At 39.7% G+C, this 15,550-nt stretch overlaps 1 protein-coding gene across 3 annotated transcripts in view; it reads right to left on the bottom strand.

Moving 5' to 3' along the window:
• Positions 1-15,550, bottom strand: part of TUBGCP3 (tubulin gamma complex component 3) — an 86,651-nt gene that overhangs the window by 26,145 nt on the left and 44,956 nt on the right. For all 3 annotated transcript variants that reach the window (XM_069467024.1, XM_069467025.1, XM_069467026.1), the window contains exons 12-16: positions 14,356-14,466; positions 13,933-14,041; positions 8,409-8,598; positions 5,951-6,086; positions 5,041-5,109 (exon numbers count right to left, since the gene is read on the bottom strand). In XM_069467024.1, coding sequence (XP_069323125.1) covers positions 5,041-5,109; positions 5,951-6,086; positions 8,409-8,598; positions 13,933-14,041; positions 14,356-14,466 — 615 coding nt within the window. The remainder of the gene's footprint in view (positions 1-5,040; positions 5,110-5,950; positions 6,087-8,408; positions 8,599-13,932; positions 14,042-14,355; positions 14,467-15,550) is intronic.

The following is a 15,550-nucleotide window of genomic DNA, read 5'->3' as shown; positions in this document are numbered from 1 at the left end:
AATCCTCCACCTGCTACAAGGCTCAATATTTAAAAAAAAAAAGTATAAATTTTAGCCAAGCATCATAACGTAGCAATCACACTGATCACTTGCATGCCAAGCAAACCCACAGTGATAGAAGGGAGGTGTTTTATACTAGTGTGCAGATGAGGGCAGAGCCTAGGGTTACACAGCTAATAAATGGCTTACCAGGATTTTAAGCCTAAGTCTAAACCTAGTCTAAAATACAGACTACTAACTGCCACTCCACAGCCCACCGTCCCTCAGGACGTGTGAGACAGGGGCCACTTCCCTCTGAAGCAACAGCTCCTAAGGCTGGCGAGGCTCGTGGAAGAGTCCTTCAGGCTATCTTCCATGCCACCCCCTACAGCGGCCAGGGTCAGCAAATAAAAATACAGGATGCCCAGTTAAACCACTAGTAATTTTTTAGGATAAGTATAACCCATGCACACAGGGTTTTCTGTTAACTGCAGATAACACATTTCTGACACAAACCTGTGCAGCACAGACACTGGGCACGTGTTCACCCTTTACTACTCCACTGGGGCAGAGAATTCCCTGCAGTGTCACATGGGACCGGAGACCCACCATGTGGGCAGGGCCACGTCGTCAGCAGTAGGACAAGGCCAGGCACCAAGGAGCACCTACTCTACCTGCACACAGCCTTCGTCTCACTCCCTGGACACAGCCTTGCTCACTCACGTTTTAGGACCAAGTTCATGCCAAATGTTCCTCTCATATGGCACCCTATTCAATCTTGTCCATCCCTCAAGGACAAAGTCTCACCAATTTCTCCTTCAGGCACTTATAGCATTTACTGTTTGATCCTTGCAATTTTAGCAATTGATTATATTAATCTACTGCTTTATCTTGTTTTATTTCTTATATCTTTGCATTTCTTGCTCGTTAGTAAGAACTATTAGGTTATTAAGTATGAAATGTCCAATTTTCTTAAGTACTAAGTTTGACAGTTGATATCTTTGACATTTCATTTTGACACTTCTAGTTTTATTTTTATTGTGAAGGTACATCCTCAGTCTTTCATACACACAGTTTGGCTTGTGGTTTATCTTTCAAATTTTATTTTAGAGCAAGTTTTGTGAAACCATAGATGAGTCAAAAATTCATGTTAAGTTCAAACAGGAGTTCCCTTGTGAAACCAGTGCAGCACAGACAGCTTGAAATATCAATGAGGTGTTTGGGAAGGATGTGGCTAATGAACACAGTACATTGATGGTTTGAGAAGTTCCGTTCTGGTGATTTTAATCTTGAACGTGAGCCACGTGGACAACCTGAGACCAAGGTGGACAATGATGAGCTGAAAGCTGTAGTGGAAGTGAATCCATCTCAACCGATGCATAAATTAGCAGCAAGGTTTGACATTACTATTCCAACAATATTGGACCATTTGAAACAAACGGTCAAGGTAAGAAGAAGCTGGATAGATGGGTTCCGCATGCATTAAACGAGCGTCAGAAGAGAAATCGTCTCGAAGCTTGTTTTTCTTTGCTGTCACAACATAAAGGCTAACTATTTTTACACTGTATTGTTATATGTGATGAAAAATGGATTCTTTTTGACAATCTCAAGATTTTGGCACAATGGTTGGATAAAGATTAAGTGCCAAAACATGGTCCAAAACCGAATATTCATCACAAACAGCTAATGGTGTCTGTTCGGTGGTCCAGTGCTGGTATCATCCACTTCAGCTTCATGAAACCTGGTCAGTTGATTACAGCAGAAGTCTGCTGAAACTAATTGGATGAAGTGATAAGGATGCTTGTAATTAAGCAGCCGAGATTGGCAATAGAGACAGGCAACCCTCTTGCAAGACAATGCTCAACTACATGTTGCATAAACAACACTGCTGCCCAACTACAGAGGCTGGACTTGGAAACTCTCTGTCATCCATTGTATTCACCAGACCTTGCACCAGTTGACTACTGTTTCTTCCAGGCTTTGGACCACTTCTTGCAAGGAAAAATATTTAATTCTCAACAAGCCATGGAAAACGCCTTTCACGATTTCATCGCCACTCGCTCTCCAGGCTTCTTCGCTGCTAGCATAAACAAGCTACTGTTAAGATGGCAAAACTCTGTCAACAGTTTAGGCACATACTTTGATTAACTGTACTGCTTCTTGTTTGAGATATAATAAACTCAACTTTCGATTCAAAATTGGACATTTCATTTTTAATGACCTAATATTTATTCTTCTGTATGTCTTTTTGTGCCAATATCTGGTAGGTGCTCAATACTGACTAATTAAACATCTAAACAGGAGTGATTAGAAACTGCTTTGAAGGTACTCCAAAATCAAATATGAATGTTTTGGAGGTTATCCATTTTGCTGTGCTGCCCACACTATTAAGATTCTTGTAATTATAGAAATTAAGGATGACTAATTTAACTAATTTTATGAATAAATGAAAGGATTCTTCAATAATCAAAGGATATGTTATAGGGGTCCTTTAAGTATCATGCTCTCATAGTACATTTAAAATAATTTGATTTTTAAAATTTGGTTTAATCACAATTCTTTAAGAATATTAACTCTTTGAGAGGAAGACAGTCACTTTCTACTAATTTATAGAGGAAAACATCATCCACATTTTCATTTTACTACTTATGCTGTCTTTCAGTTCATCGCTTACTATAAAGTTCAGAGAAATTAAATTAAACAAATAGGCTTCTGACATTTTATCTAAAACTAGTCACTGAAAACAACAAAAGTAAATAGATTTTTATCCTGCCTATTGTCAAAATGAAAATATTAAAGATAATATTTCCATATCCTTCTTCACCTAATATTAGGCTATCTTACCACATATTACAATTTCATGACCTTAAAGCTTTGAAGCAAAAAATAAGAGCCTATTTGGTTATAGCCAACACTAAATGACCTAACCATACTAAAATTTTGGATAAAATTACTGATTTTATCCAAATAGTTGAAGATTCATCAAAAATAAGATAAACCAAAAATATTTTAGATGTTTATGAACTATATCTAGCTAATAAATTTTTATCTGAGTAATCTAAGTTTTACATTTCCCAGATTAATTTTCCAAATTGGACCTGTACAAAAGTTTCACTGATACTGTATATCACAGAACTAGTATAAAGCTAAAATTATGCAGTTAAAAGATATAATTATTATAAGATATGTACCCATTATAATTAAATTCTGTACAAAAATGACAACCTCAATTAATGAGAACAGAAAGGAAATAGTGGTAATGAAGCAAATTAAATTTAACAGAAAAAGCAGAAAACACATTTTTCTCTAAACTCTGACTCTTAAACTGCTTTTTAAAAATATGATAATCCTCTTTTTATCTTTCTAATAACTTTTACATAAGTACATACAAATTAATCTGATAATTATTCTAATTACTAACATTAGTTTGAACACTTTTAATTGTGAAATATGACCACACATATGCAATTGAGTCAAAAATATACTAAGCCCAGGATACAAGCTAACCCCAGAACTGGAATGGCAAATACCAGATGCACACGAGCTTGTTTCCCACGCCATGGCCCAGGCAGAGCCTGCTACTCCACGGAAGGACCTGCTCCTCTTGCTCAAGCTGAGCACCCCAGGCTGCCGTCCCCAACCCGCTTGAGTTGGCACACAAACTGACATCTATTTGCCATGGCTAGGGACCTATCACAAGTTTGCTTTTTAAAATAAATCTGATAAAAACTTCTTTCCTTCAGTCCTTCTACTAAAGCAGAGCTTTCAAAAATCTAAAACGTTAACAATATTGCAAGATCAGCTGTTTATGTATACAGCATGCAATGTACAACGTTGACACTCTTAATAAGATGTGCACTATTGTAAAATAAGTAACATATATTAAGACTTTGCTCAATTTACCTATTTGTCAAGGCACTCATACTTTGTGAAATAATTGATGTAATTACGTTTACTATGGTATCTTTTATGCTATGAAAATAATACAGAATATATACAAATTAACAAGGTAGATAATATGAAATTTTAAATAATTTGTTACAATATCACACTGTTTTGTGCATTATAACTGTTTTAAACTGTTTAGGATATTAGCCAAAGGAAAAAAAGCTGCTTTGAATAAGACAAAAAATTAAATTTAAGGGCACTTATTTATTTAAAATATAGTAGCTTTGATCTAGTAAAGGTTAAATGTTGGGAATTTATGTGTAAAAAGAAATGCACCAGCAGTTCCATTTCAGCGTAGACAGGAGAGGCACATCTGTCAACCCTACAGGGTGAGAAGGTGCGTGTGGCTTTGATGGAAATACTCTGGCAGGGGATGTGCTGTGCACCTTGAGAGGAGGGGACAGCCCTGCAGCTGGACTCTGCAAGAACCACCAAGGGGAAACTTTAGAGCCACACTGTATCACTTCTTAACAAAACATTCTTCCCAGTACTTAAATACAATGTCCTTCAGTACTTCAGATATAAAAACCATGGAAGTAAGTTAAAGAGCTATCTTGGACAACGAGAATTTATTCAAGTCTGAAAAAAGAAAAAATGAACCCTAAAAAAGAGGCATTTAATTGCAGACACATAAAAAGACAGCTCCCTGGTCAGTCTTTTAAAAATTGGTAATGACAGAAGAGTTTTATTTACATAGATAACAGTACTATGAACAACAGCATGGCTGTATTTCTTCATCAGTTTAAATGAGTACTAAATATCAAATTCTACTTAGTAGTAAAAATACGATTCCCCTAAAATATACTTTATCCTAAATTAGTTGCTATAGTCTAAGGATAATGGAACAAAATGAACAATCCATTCATTAAGCACTTGCTGAAACTTATTATAGAACAAATAATGTTTTTAAGAATTCTTAAAATAAAAGAGCATTTCAGCACTCATTAATAATTATTTAAAGCACACACACACAATTTTGGCTTAAATGAGTATATCTTAGATGTCAAACTGATCACTTTATTCTAAGTCCTTAGAGAAGAAAGCCAATTTTAAACAACATGTTTAGCAATCTAAATAACTGAAATGTTATAAAATTTCAGAGAATGATCTTACAGTTGCAATTGGTCCATCGACATGATAATCCAGGCTGAAGACATCCCACCCAGTGTCGCCTGGAGAGACCTAACAGCAAAAACAAATAATTGCAAGACTTAAGCCTATTTTGCTGAACTTGTCGACTCCTCAAAGAAAAGGCAGTAAAAAATAAATAATGCCAAATTTTTAAAAACTACTTAATAGTTTTGAGTGTTTAGCTAGATGAGAGCAGGGAACTGCATCTTTTTGTTAACTTCTGTACCGTCAGCAATTAGACAATGATGGGCACAGGGCAGGTGCTCTGTAAATATTTGGAAATGAATGGTGTATTTCTGAATGACTACTGTAAATACGTTTATAATTCATCACCATTTGCTCATGACAAACAAAAACCCACTGCCTCATACTATGTTCCAAACTCTTAAGTTGTTCCAAATCAACTCTCACTAAAAATCCTTACATTCCAATATTTTAAGAAAACCAATAGGTTCTGCTACTGATCCTTCATGAAAACTAAGCAATGTGCTCATGTTTTAATAAACACACTCCTAAGAAAAGTTACCTCCTACCAAGATGAAACTGAAAAGACCAATTTTCTAATGAATAAACATTATTACAAATCATGTCCTGTGCCTCCTATCAAATTTACTATGTGAAGCACGTGCTAAGCGTCTGTAACGGGCTACCACGCACTGGTCAAGGTCTTGTGAGTTTTATCCCACCGAAGCCCAGCAGCCCCACGCCGTGCCCCTTGGTGAGGTGAGCAAAAGGAAACCCAGAATGGTCAGGAGGGAGGTCTGCCCACGGCCACCCAGGAACAAGGGCAGAGCAGGGTTCACACTGAGGCTGTCCATTTTCCAGAACACCCCGGGCTCAGTGGGTCCTCCGTGCGGGGCAGGGCAGTTCCCGACACTCGGAGTGACGCTACCTCCAGCAGCCTCACATCCAGCCTCCTCAGAATCTCGGGACTGTCAAACTGCGCGTTGGTGGCTCTGACGGCGGTCTCGAGAATTCCGGTCAAGTTATGCTGATACAAAGTCGTAGCTGGACGAACAAGTTCTGGTCTTAACAAATTTTTTAAAAATTAAAATGTTATTTCAGTTCTTACTGAATGTTTAAAAAACTTATCAATTACAAAAAGTTAAGAGTTCAAATTGTAAAAACTAAAAAGGCAAATGGGACCAACACAATAACGTGGTAAAATGCGATGACAAATGATGCATGGCGTTAACTGCAAATAGGGTCTACCAATTATTTTCGAGAGTAAAACATTTCTTTAAGATCTCAAAATCATTGATTTTGGCTGGGCACAGTAACTCATGCCTGTAATACCAGCACTTTGAGAGGCCCAGGCAGGAGAGTTGCTTGAGACCAGGAGTTCGAGACCAGCCTGAGCAAAATGGTGAGGCCCCATCTCTACAAAAAATTTTTAAAAAATTAGCTGGGCATGGTGGCACCACCTGTAGTCCTAGCTACTCGGGAGGCTGAGGTAGGTGAGTTGCTTGAGCCCAGGAGGTCGCAGCTGCAGTGAGCTATGATTGCACCACTGCACTCCAGCCTGGGGCACAGAGCAAGACCCTGTCTCTAAAAAAAATGTTATATTCATTCAGCTTAAATTGAATGTACTTTGTTGTGCTATACGTGTCAACAAATAAAATTTTCAAACTTCAGACTAGCCTATGAGTAGCATGAATTATTACTATAATTTCCTACATAGACTCAATGAGAGGAGAGGTCTCCACTCAATCAAAACAATCAGATATGTGGATGGCATGATTCTAAAGGGCCAAGAACCACTGCATCATCAGCAAACATTTCTTGGGGGGTTACTGCTATCTGCTTTTGTCAACATGAAGCTAACATTTCTCTGATCAAGAGCTGACCAAGTGAAGAACAGCCAACCATCTTCAGGGGTACGTATAAACTGTGAAATGCCAGGCAGAAGATGAAGTGAAAAAGAAAAAGGTAACGCCAACTGCGCTCAAATCAACCTGGGGCCAGCTGGAGACACAATGATGGCATGTCCCCTTTAAAAACTAGAAACTTAGAACACAAGAACTAAATTTTTCACTTAATAGCACAAATGAAACTTTAAATATTAAAGTCTGGCATAGGGCAAACATGGTGTGACCTGTGATGTTGGCCTGGTCCCCTCCAACGGCACTGGCTTCCACACCCCGCACCCACTCACACTCATATCCTAGGACATTCAGAGAAAGTCTCCCCTTTAAAGGGTCTCACCACTCATATTTCAAACAGGTAGTGAGCTCGCAACCAGGACTTCATCACTAGAGGACCCTTCCTTGCTTACAGAGCAGATTCATCAAACCAGGAGCACCTGGCAGGTCAGCTGTTGCTAGGTGTCCCTCAAAAACTAAATTATTTCTTGTACTGAAGACTGATATCAGTTAGAAGACAGGACCATAAGAGCTTGTGTGTCTAAAACAGTGGTTCTCAAAGCACAGGTGCCCACAAGCAGCACGGCCATTACTTGGGAACTGGCTAGAAATGTCCATTCCTGAGGTCCCCCAGGTCTACTGGATCAGTCTATGGGGTAGGCCCAGCGATCCACTGCAGCTCTCTGAGGAGTCTGATGCACACTCCAGTTTGAAGACCAAAGGCCTAAAACAACTGCTTGATTTACACAGGTAGTATTTAAAGGTAAATTTTATCTTGTGTCTTAAAGGCACATTTAACTTATTTTAAGTGTCCCTCCAGAGAACACCAAAAAATAATGTTTCCATTCTTATAAATGCCTGAGTGAAAATCAGTAGGCCCATGCCATGGCTGACAGGTGGGCTCACTCGCCAGCGCTGCCTGGGACCCCTGGCATGCACCCTGGGGTCTGGACTGTTTCTAGAGCCAGGGGCGAACAGGCTCTGGTCCAAACCCGTCCGTTTCTCTGAATGGAGGGGAAGGACACATGTTTAATTCTGGAAGGGAAGATGCTATGAGAAATGTCAGAAAGCAAATGAAAAAGGCAGTAGTTTTGTTTTGCTTTTACATCAAACAACATTAACTAAAAAATATGGGGCTCAAAGTTTGATTAAAATATACATTTTCTTTTCAGAATAATTTCTAACTGAAGCTGAAGCTAACTGTGATTACACCATGAACTCCTCGTACTTAAAGGCTGTAAGTGTCATAGTTTCAGTAAGAAACACAAGTTTCTCATATGCATAAATCACAGTACAGGACTATGATGCTCTGCTGATAACCAGAGCAAAAATAAAGGGACTGTAAGTTTTGACAATTTTATAATCATATCTTTTCAAGTCATTTTCCTCTAATGTCACTTACTCTTTCAAGCAAAACTCTTAAGACTCTTTATCATGTTATATATACTATATATTTATAAAAATCAAAATATAGTTACAGTTTCTTACTTTAGCAAATCCATTAAGTGCCTTATAAAGTCTCCTTGACCAAGAAGCAAGTACCGCCTCATTGCCTGCATGTGGTCCAGCAAGCTGTATTTTTTATTGAGAACATCCAGTAGATATTTGCTCGTCTCAAAATAAGCAGCATCAATTTTCCCCTGAAACGCATTTTCTAAGTCTGTGAATAAGTCTGCAGCTGTAAAGAACAAGAAGGAAAAGCACACATACGTGCATAACTTGCATATTCACAAAGGAATATTGAAGACACACATGCACAGTCAGTGCCAGCCCGTCTGTGGCATCAGGGACAGATGAACCAGCCACAGGCAGCTGCACGGGCCGGGAAGGCACACCCAAGACCACGAAGCTGAAGACGCTCTGTGCAGCCGGGTTCACAGCAGATGTCTACAATCGCATTCACAAGAGGGACTGGAACAGCTTTGCTCATGATCTCAAGGATCAGTTTCTACACTGTCACTAAAACTGGAAATCTCACTAAAACACTTCGGTAACAGGGCGTGTCAGTGTGGAGTCACCTGTACGCACCCACAAGATGTTTTCGTACACTGCTATAAAGACCAACAGCACATGTGGATGAGCTTGTACTGTACAACTCAGTAAGAGTCGGGTATCGTTATCGTGCATTCCCTGGCACTCACTCTAGGGATCGCCAGAGGTTGTCTAGGGGACAACACCAGACTGTCACCAATAAAGAAGGCTAACTCTAAGCAGTAACACAAGAAAAAGTGTTTCTATCACTTTTTTTTTTTTTATTTCAGCTCATTATGGGGGTACAAAAGTTCAGGTTATATATACTGCCCATGTCTCCCCATCCCCCCGAGTCTGAGCTTCAAGCGTGTCCATTCCCTAGACAGTGCACATCGCACTCATCATGTAGGTATGCACCCATCCCTTCCCCCCACCCCATCCCCCCCAGTCAGAACTTCTATCACTTTCTATTGAACAGAAATAGCACAAGGAGACTAGATAAATAGAGCTTTTTATGGTGCTACTTTACATCTATACAGCACAACCCTACTTATTAAATGTATCTGAATATTCAATTTCATTAAAAACCACAGTAGCACTCAAGCTAGGCACAATTCCCATGTTGAAGAACAATCTAAAAGTGAAAAAGACAAAATCCTTGTTAAGGGTAAGCAAGAGCAAGAAGGCGGTGCCTTCTGACACCGAATTTACATCTCCTTCCACTACTCGAGTTAACCCAGTTTGAAAATATCAGATTTTAAAATACTTTTGTTTGTCCTTCAGAATAAGAGATCACTTAAGCCTATTTTAGCACTGCTGTTACTCCAATTCCACATCTGTATGGGAACACTCAGGTGTCCCCAAGTGAAGATGCTGTTTTCTGAGGAAGAGCGAGGCCTGCCGACACAGCACAGCACGGCGCCCCTCGATGAGCTCACCGGGATCATATTTTAAGGGCGGGCGGTTATATTTCTGTTGATATATGTATTTTTTAAAATGTAAGTATTTTTCTCCAGAAATGCTTTTACTGTACCCTTGTTTGAGTCATTAAAGATCTCCATTCCAAAGAAAAGGTTTAAATAAATACTAATCAATTGTAGCCCAAAGCAGTATATTAAGACATAAAATCCAGAGCTTTCTCATAGGGCTCTTTGATCCTTAATGGTTTAGGCATATCTTGTGCTACAGTTTTTAAATTTTTATTTCTTCGTTATTCTAACTTTTAAATCTTCATAACTTTTTCACAAATCTAAATTTGATACTTTCCATTGTTTTTGTATTATTCTTAGTCTTTTAGGATTTATATCTTTTATTTTCCAAACTACACTATAAACTCAGCAGCAGAAAGCATGTTCTCCACAGACCCTGGCAGCTATGGACAGGAGGAAGGGGACGGCAGGAGCCATCGTCACTGGGGAGCAGCGGCAGCAGCATGTAGTCATCCCCCGTGGACACTGAAATCCAGGGGTGCTCAGTCCCTCATGTAAAGTGGCCTAGTGTTTGCACATTACCTATGCACACCCTCCCATACAAGTAATCTCTAGATTACCTATAATACTTACTACAATGTAAATGCTACATAAATAGTTGCTACATCATATTTTTCATTTGTATTACTTTTATTATTGTATTGTTATTCTCTTACATATATATTTTTTTATCTGCAGTTGGTTAAAACTGCAGATACAGAACCAGTGGACGCAGAGGGCTGACTGCAGTAACAGCAGTAGCAAGAGTATAACAGGACAGCAGCAGCAGCAGCAATTGGCAGTAGTATTAGCAGTAGTATAATATTAGCATTCCAGCAGCAGCAACAGCTGGCAGTAGCATTGGCAGTAGTATAATAGCATAGCAGCAGATTCAGTAAGCAGTAGTACTGGCAGCAGTATAACAGCACAGCAGCGGCAGTTGACAATAGTATAGGCAGTAGTATAATAGCATAGCAGCAGCAGCAGCTGGCAGTGGTATTAGCACTAGTATAATAGCATAGCAGCAACTGCAGTTGTCCATGGTATTAATATTAGCAGTAGTTTAACAGCATGGCAGCAGATGCAGTTGGCAGTAGTATTAGCAACAGTATAATAGCATGGCAGCAGATGCAGTTGGCAGTAGTATTAGCAGCAGTATAATAGCATAGCAGCATATGCAGTTGGCAGTAGTACTAGCAGTAGTATAATAGCATAGCAGCAGCAGCAGCTGGCAGTAGTATTAGTGGTAGTATAATAGCATGGCAGCAGATGCAGTTGGCAGTAGTATTAGCAGTATTATAATAGCACAGCAGTTGGCAGTGGTATTAGCAGTAGTATTAGCAGTAGTATAATAGCATAGCAGTAGCAGCAGTTGGCAGTAGTATTAGCAGTAGTGTAGCAGCAGATGCAGTTGGCAGTAGAATTAGCAGTATTATAAAAGCATAGCAGCAGATGCAGTTGGCAGTAATATTAGCAGTATTATAAAAGCATAGCAGCAGATGCAGTTGGCAGTAGTATTAGCAGTAGTGTAGCAGCAGATGCAGTTGGCAGTAGAATTAGCAGTATTATAAAAGCATAGCAGCAGATGCAGTTGGCAGTAATATTAGCAGTAGTATAACAGCATAGCAGCAGCAGCAGTTGGCTGTAGTATTAGCAGTAGTATAACGGCATAGCAGAAGCAACAACTGACAATGGTATTAGTAGTACTGTAACAGCATAGCAGTAGCAGCAATTGGCAGTAGTATCAGCAGTAGTATAATAGCATAGCAGCAGCAGCAGTTGGCAATAGTATTAGCAGTAATATAACAGCATAGCAGCAGCAGATGGCAGCAGCAGCAATTGAATTGAGGTGGTGGCCTCCACAGAGAGCCTCCTCTACTCCAGGCATATGGGGCGCCTGACCCCCTGGGCACATCTAGTGCCTCTCCTGTGGGTCATCCTCTATAGGCACTAGGGAATGGTCAAAACTCTAACAACACAACTGCTCTCCTGGCTCTTCTTCCTTCTTCTCTTAAATGTTGGCATTTCCCAAAAATCTGTATTGGATCACATCTCTCTGTTCCAGGAACTAATAACCCGGGGTCTACGGACCCCAAAATGTCCATGCAAAATGGGGTGTGGATGCATTTGAGGTAAGAGGGATGGGACGGTGTCATTCCCAGCACTGAGGGACACCTGCCCTGACCGCGGGAGCTCCTGGGCCCCACCCAGCATTATCCCATGCTGTCATGGTAAGGCAGGTGCTTCCCAGATCTCTTCACTAGGCCCTGACCGGTCACTGGAGTTTCCGTACAGCATTTCCAATACATGTTGGAAATCTCCACTACGACGTCTACTGAAAATCAAATGGCCCCAAACTAAAAATCTTCTCTCTCAGGCCCATCTATTCCTAAACTCTCTGCCACTCACCCCTTAGCCTCATGAGCTCAGAATTTTACTATCATCCTTGACTCTTCCGTCTCTGCAATCGATTATTAACACTCCTGCTAAATATCTCATTCCAAAACATCCATAACTAAAGCCACATTCAATAACCTATCCTAGTTCATATACCAAGTTCTAGTGTCTCTCTAAGCTGTCACACTGTAAAGTAGCCATAGTAATAATAACTTACAGAAATAGTTCTAACCATGCCATGCTTCTTCTCAAAAATCTTTTCTTTATTTTTGCTGTGATCTTCAAAGACGTGAAATCCCTACTATTTCTGACCTGCGCTCTGCTCATGCTCTCCCCCTTCCCAGGCTGCACAGTAACCCATGACCAAATCCCACCCCTTCCTCAGGGTCAGGTCAATTCCTCCCTCTTCCCTGATACTTCACTGGAAATAACTACAGCACTTTCACTATCCCTGTACATCTCATTTCACTGATCATGTTCTACTTTATTATCTTATTGTATACTTCACCTCCATCACTAGACTAATAAGCTCATGAAAGGCATAACTATGGTGAATTCCTATCATCTTTTCTATGCATACCACAATATCCTATGCAAAGTAAGCTTTTTGAATGAATCAAAATGACAATATAAATAGCAAATACAGCCATAACTGGAAAGCTATAAACTTAAGTTAGCTATACTCAAAATTCCACACAATCACTGTGGCTGGGACAAACAGCAAATGGGGAAGAAGTCGGAGAGAGAGCACAGGAGTGCAGGATGCCACAGAGCTGTCAATGCAGACAGGGGCTCAACTGCATTTTTATTACAATAAACACTGACTATACATCCTTGCTGATTTCTGAACAAGCCTTTGTGTCCCAAAGCATGGCTACCATTAGCAAAATTCTTTCCTTTATTTTCTTACTTTGGCACACTATTACTTTATCATTTAAAAAAAGTAACACAAATTACTAAGAAAGATAAAATAGCTACATCTATACTTTTTAACACTATATAAAAAAGAAATTACAAATTTACATAGTAATAGATATTTTACATATATATCATACTATGTATAATATTAAGGTGTTCTAGAAAATTCAGGTAATCTGTATATCCTATGGAACAAAAAATAATTTAAGCTATATATAACATTGCAACCATCACATTTTTTTATTTCAGCATATTATGGGGGTACGAAAGTTTAGGTTATGTATGTTGCCCTTGTCCCCCCCCCCCGAGTCAGAGCTTCAAGCGTGTCCATTCCCCAGACAGTGCACATCGCACTCGATATGTCCATCACCACCATTTTCACAACCACAATTATCACTATCACATTGCCATCATCACACCACCATCAACACCATCATCACCATCATCATTACTATCATCACTAATACCACCATCACATCCCCACCATCACTATTATCATTATCATCATCATCATCATCATCACATCCCCACCATTACGATCACCATCATCACAGCATCAACACCACCGTCACCATCATCACAACCACCACCACCATCACCACATCATCATCATCATCATATCACCATCATCACCACCATCATCACAGCATCATCATCGTTTCAGCATCATTACCACCATCACCATCATCACATTATCATCGTCATCACACCAACACCATCATCACAGCATCCCTAGCCCCACCACCACCATCTCGTACCATCCTGGGGTGACTCTGCAGACCTCGTCACAGCTATCATCTTTGCAGTGGGAGTCTGATCATGACAAACCTGGTGCAAAAAATTTATTGATTTTCCTATCAAAAGGACCTAAAAAGGAAAATATCCTATGATTACTTTTATATAAAATTAAAATTGTACAAATACTATAAATATTCATAAGCTACAAATTGGCTATTGATCAAAAACTAAGTAACAAAAGCATCTACTGTAGCATCAAGTGAATTCTAGAAAGTCAAAAGATATATTAACAAATACACATTATGTTGCTATATTCAATTAACATATACTTTACCTCAAGAACATTAATACAACAAAATTTTAACTAAAAATTAGTTTTGTCACATAACACAAGTATACACAGTAATAAAACATAAAAATCACAAAAGTGTCTTCCCACGCACCTTCCTAGATTGATCCATAGTAATGAACGAGGGAATCATGGACTTCCTCAAAGTATACTTGTCATGCCACAGTCGATCTGTTTTAACTGTGGGGTCGGATGCTACAAAAAACTGAAAGCAGAGGGGCATTGTAACATTAAAAAATATTTATGGCAAAAAATTAGCTAACAGCAACATCAAAGAATAAGTTTTTCCAGAAAGCCAAGTTCTCCAGGTACAGAGTCTTACCCATTTATACAATAACATTTATTTTGTAAAACATTTTGGACAGAAATCTCTCATTTGAATTATATTATATATTTCCCAGATTTTAAAACCAATGTATAATAAAAACAATTACACTTTTTCTTGGAGACTTAGCATGACAATTACAGCCTCTACAGGGTAATCCCAAGGATCCAAGTCCGAGGGTCTCCTAATAGCTCCTCCTATCCTAGTGACAGTGCAGACTTCCAGAGCTGGCTGCGCACTCAACTCCTGCCCGTTATTTTCCTCCCTTTTAGGCGCAGCTGTATTCCTTCCATCAATCTGCCACCTGCCCATCTGCCTGCCTGTCTCGGTCTTGCAGAGCCCCCAAGTCTGGAACAGAGGCAGGCAGGCTAATGTGCCCGTGCACGCATAGAAAAGCCCCTTGGCTCAGACGTCCACAGCAGAGTTTGCTGTCCACACACGTGACCACACAGTGGCACTGTGGGAAGTGACCCTGGGAGGCTCCCTGGGGACCACCTGTGCCCAAGAACCTTCTTCCTCACCTTCCCCGACCGGCACCTAAGAAGGAACACAGCGTGGTGAGGAGAAAATCCAATCGCTACTGTTCCCAGAATGAGGCCATTCTCATTTTTCAATTCTGCCCTAATAGACTTGTGCTTTTATTTCTACACCTGTTTTATAAAAGCACAACTGCTGAGCTGAAGTAATCTTAATGTTTATAGACAATGCCAGATCTCCTTTCCAAGCAGTGGTGTCAACTGACACTCCCACCCGCAGGACGCCTGCATCGTGCACCCTTGCTCATTTTAGATGCTGCCAATCAGGTAGGTGAAGCTGAGCATCTTTCACAACCCTACCTTCCATCTGCTTCCCTTCACTCCTGATCTCTCTCCATGCCTTTCACCTATCCTTCTATTCTGTTTGTTTTATTATCAATAAACAAAAATTCTTTGTATATTAGGGATAGTGATCATTTGTAAATCAT

The sequence above is a fragment of the Eulemur rufifrons genome, chromosome 4, assembly GCF_041146395.1.
Source record: "Eulemur rufifrons isolate Redbay chromosome 4, OSU_ERuf_1, whole genome shotgun sequence".
In the NCBI taxonomy this organism is placed as follows: Eukaryota; Metazoa; Chordata; class Mammalia; order Primates; family Lemuridae; genus Eulemur; species Eulemur rufifrons.
The sequence above is the reverse complement of the archived record's forward strand: the minus strand, read 5'-3'. Positions and strand labels throughout refer to the sequence as shown.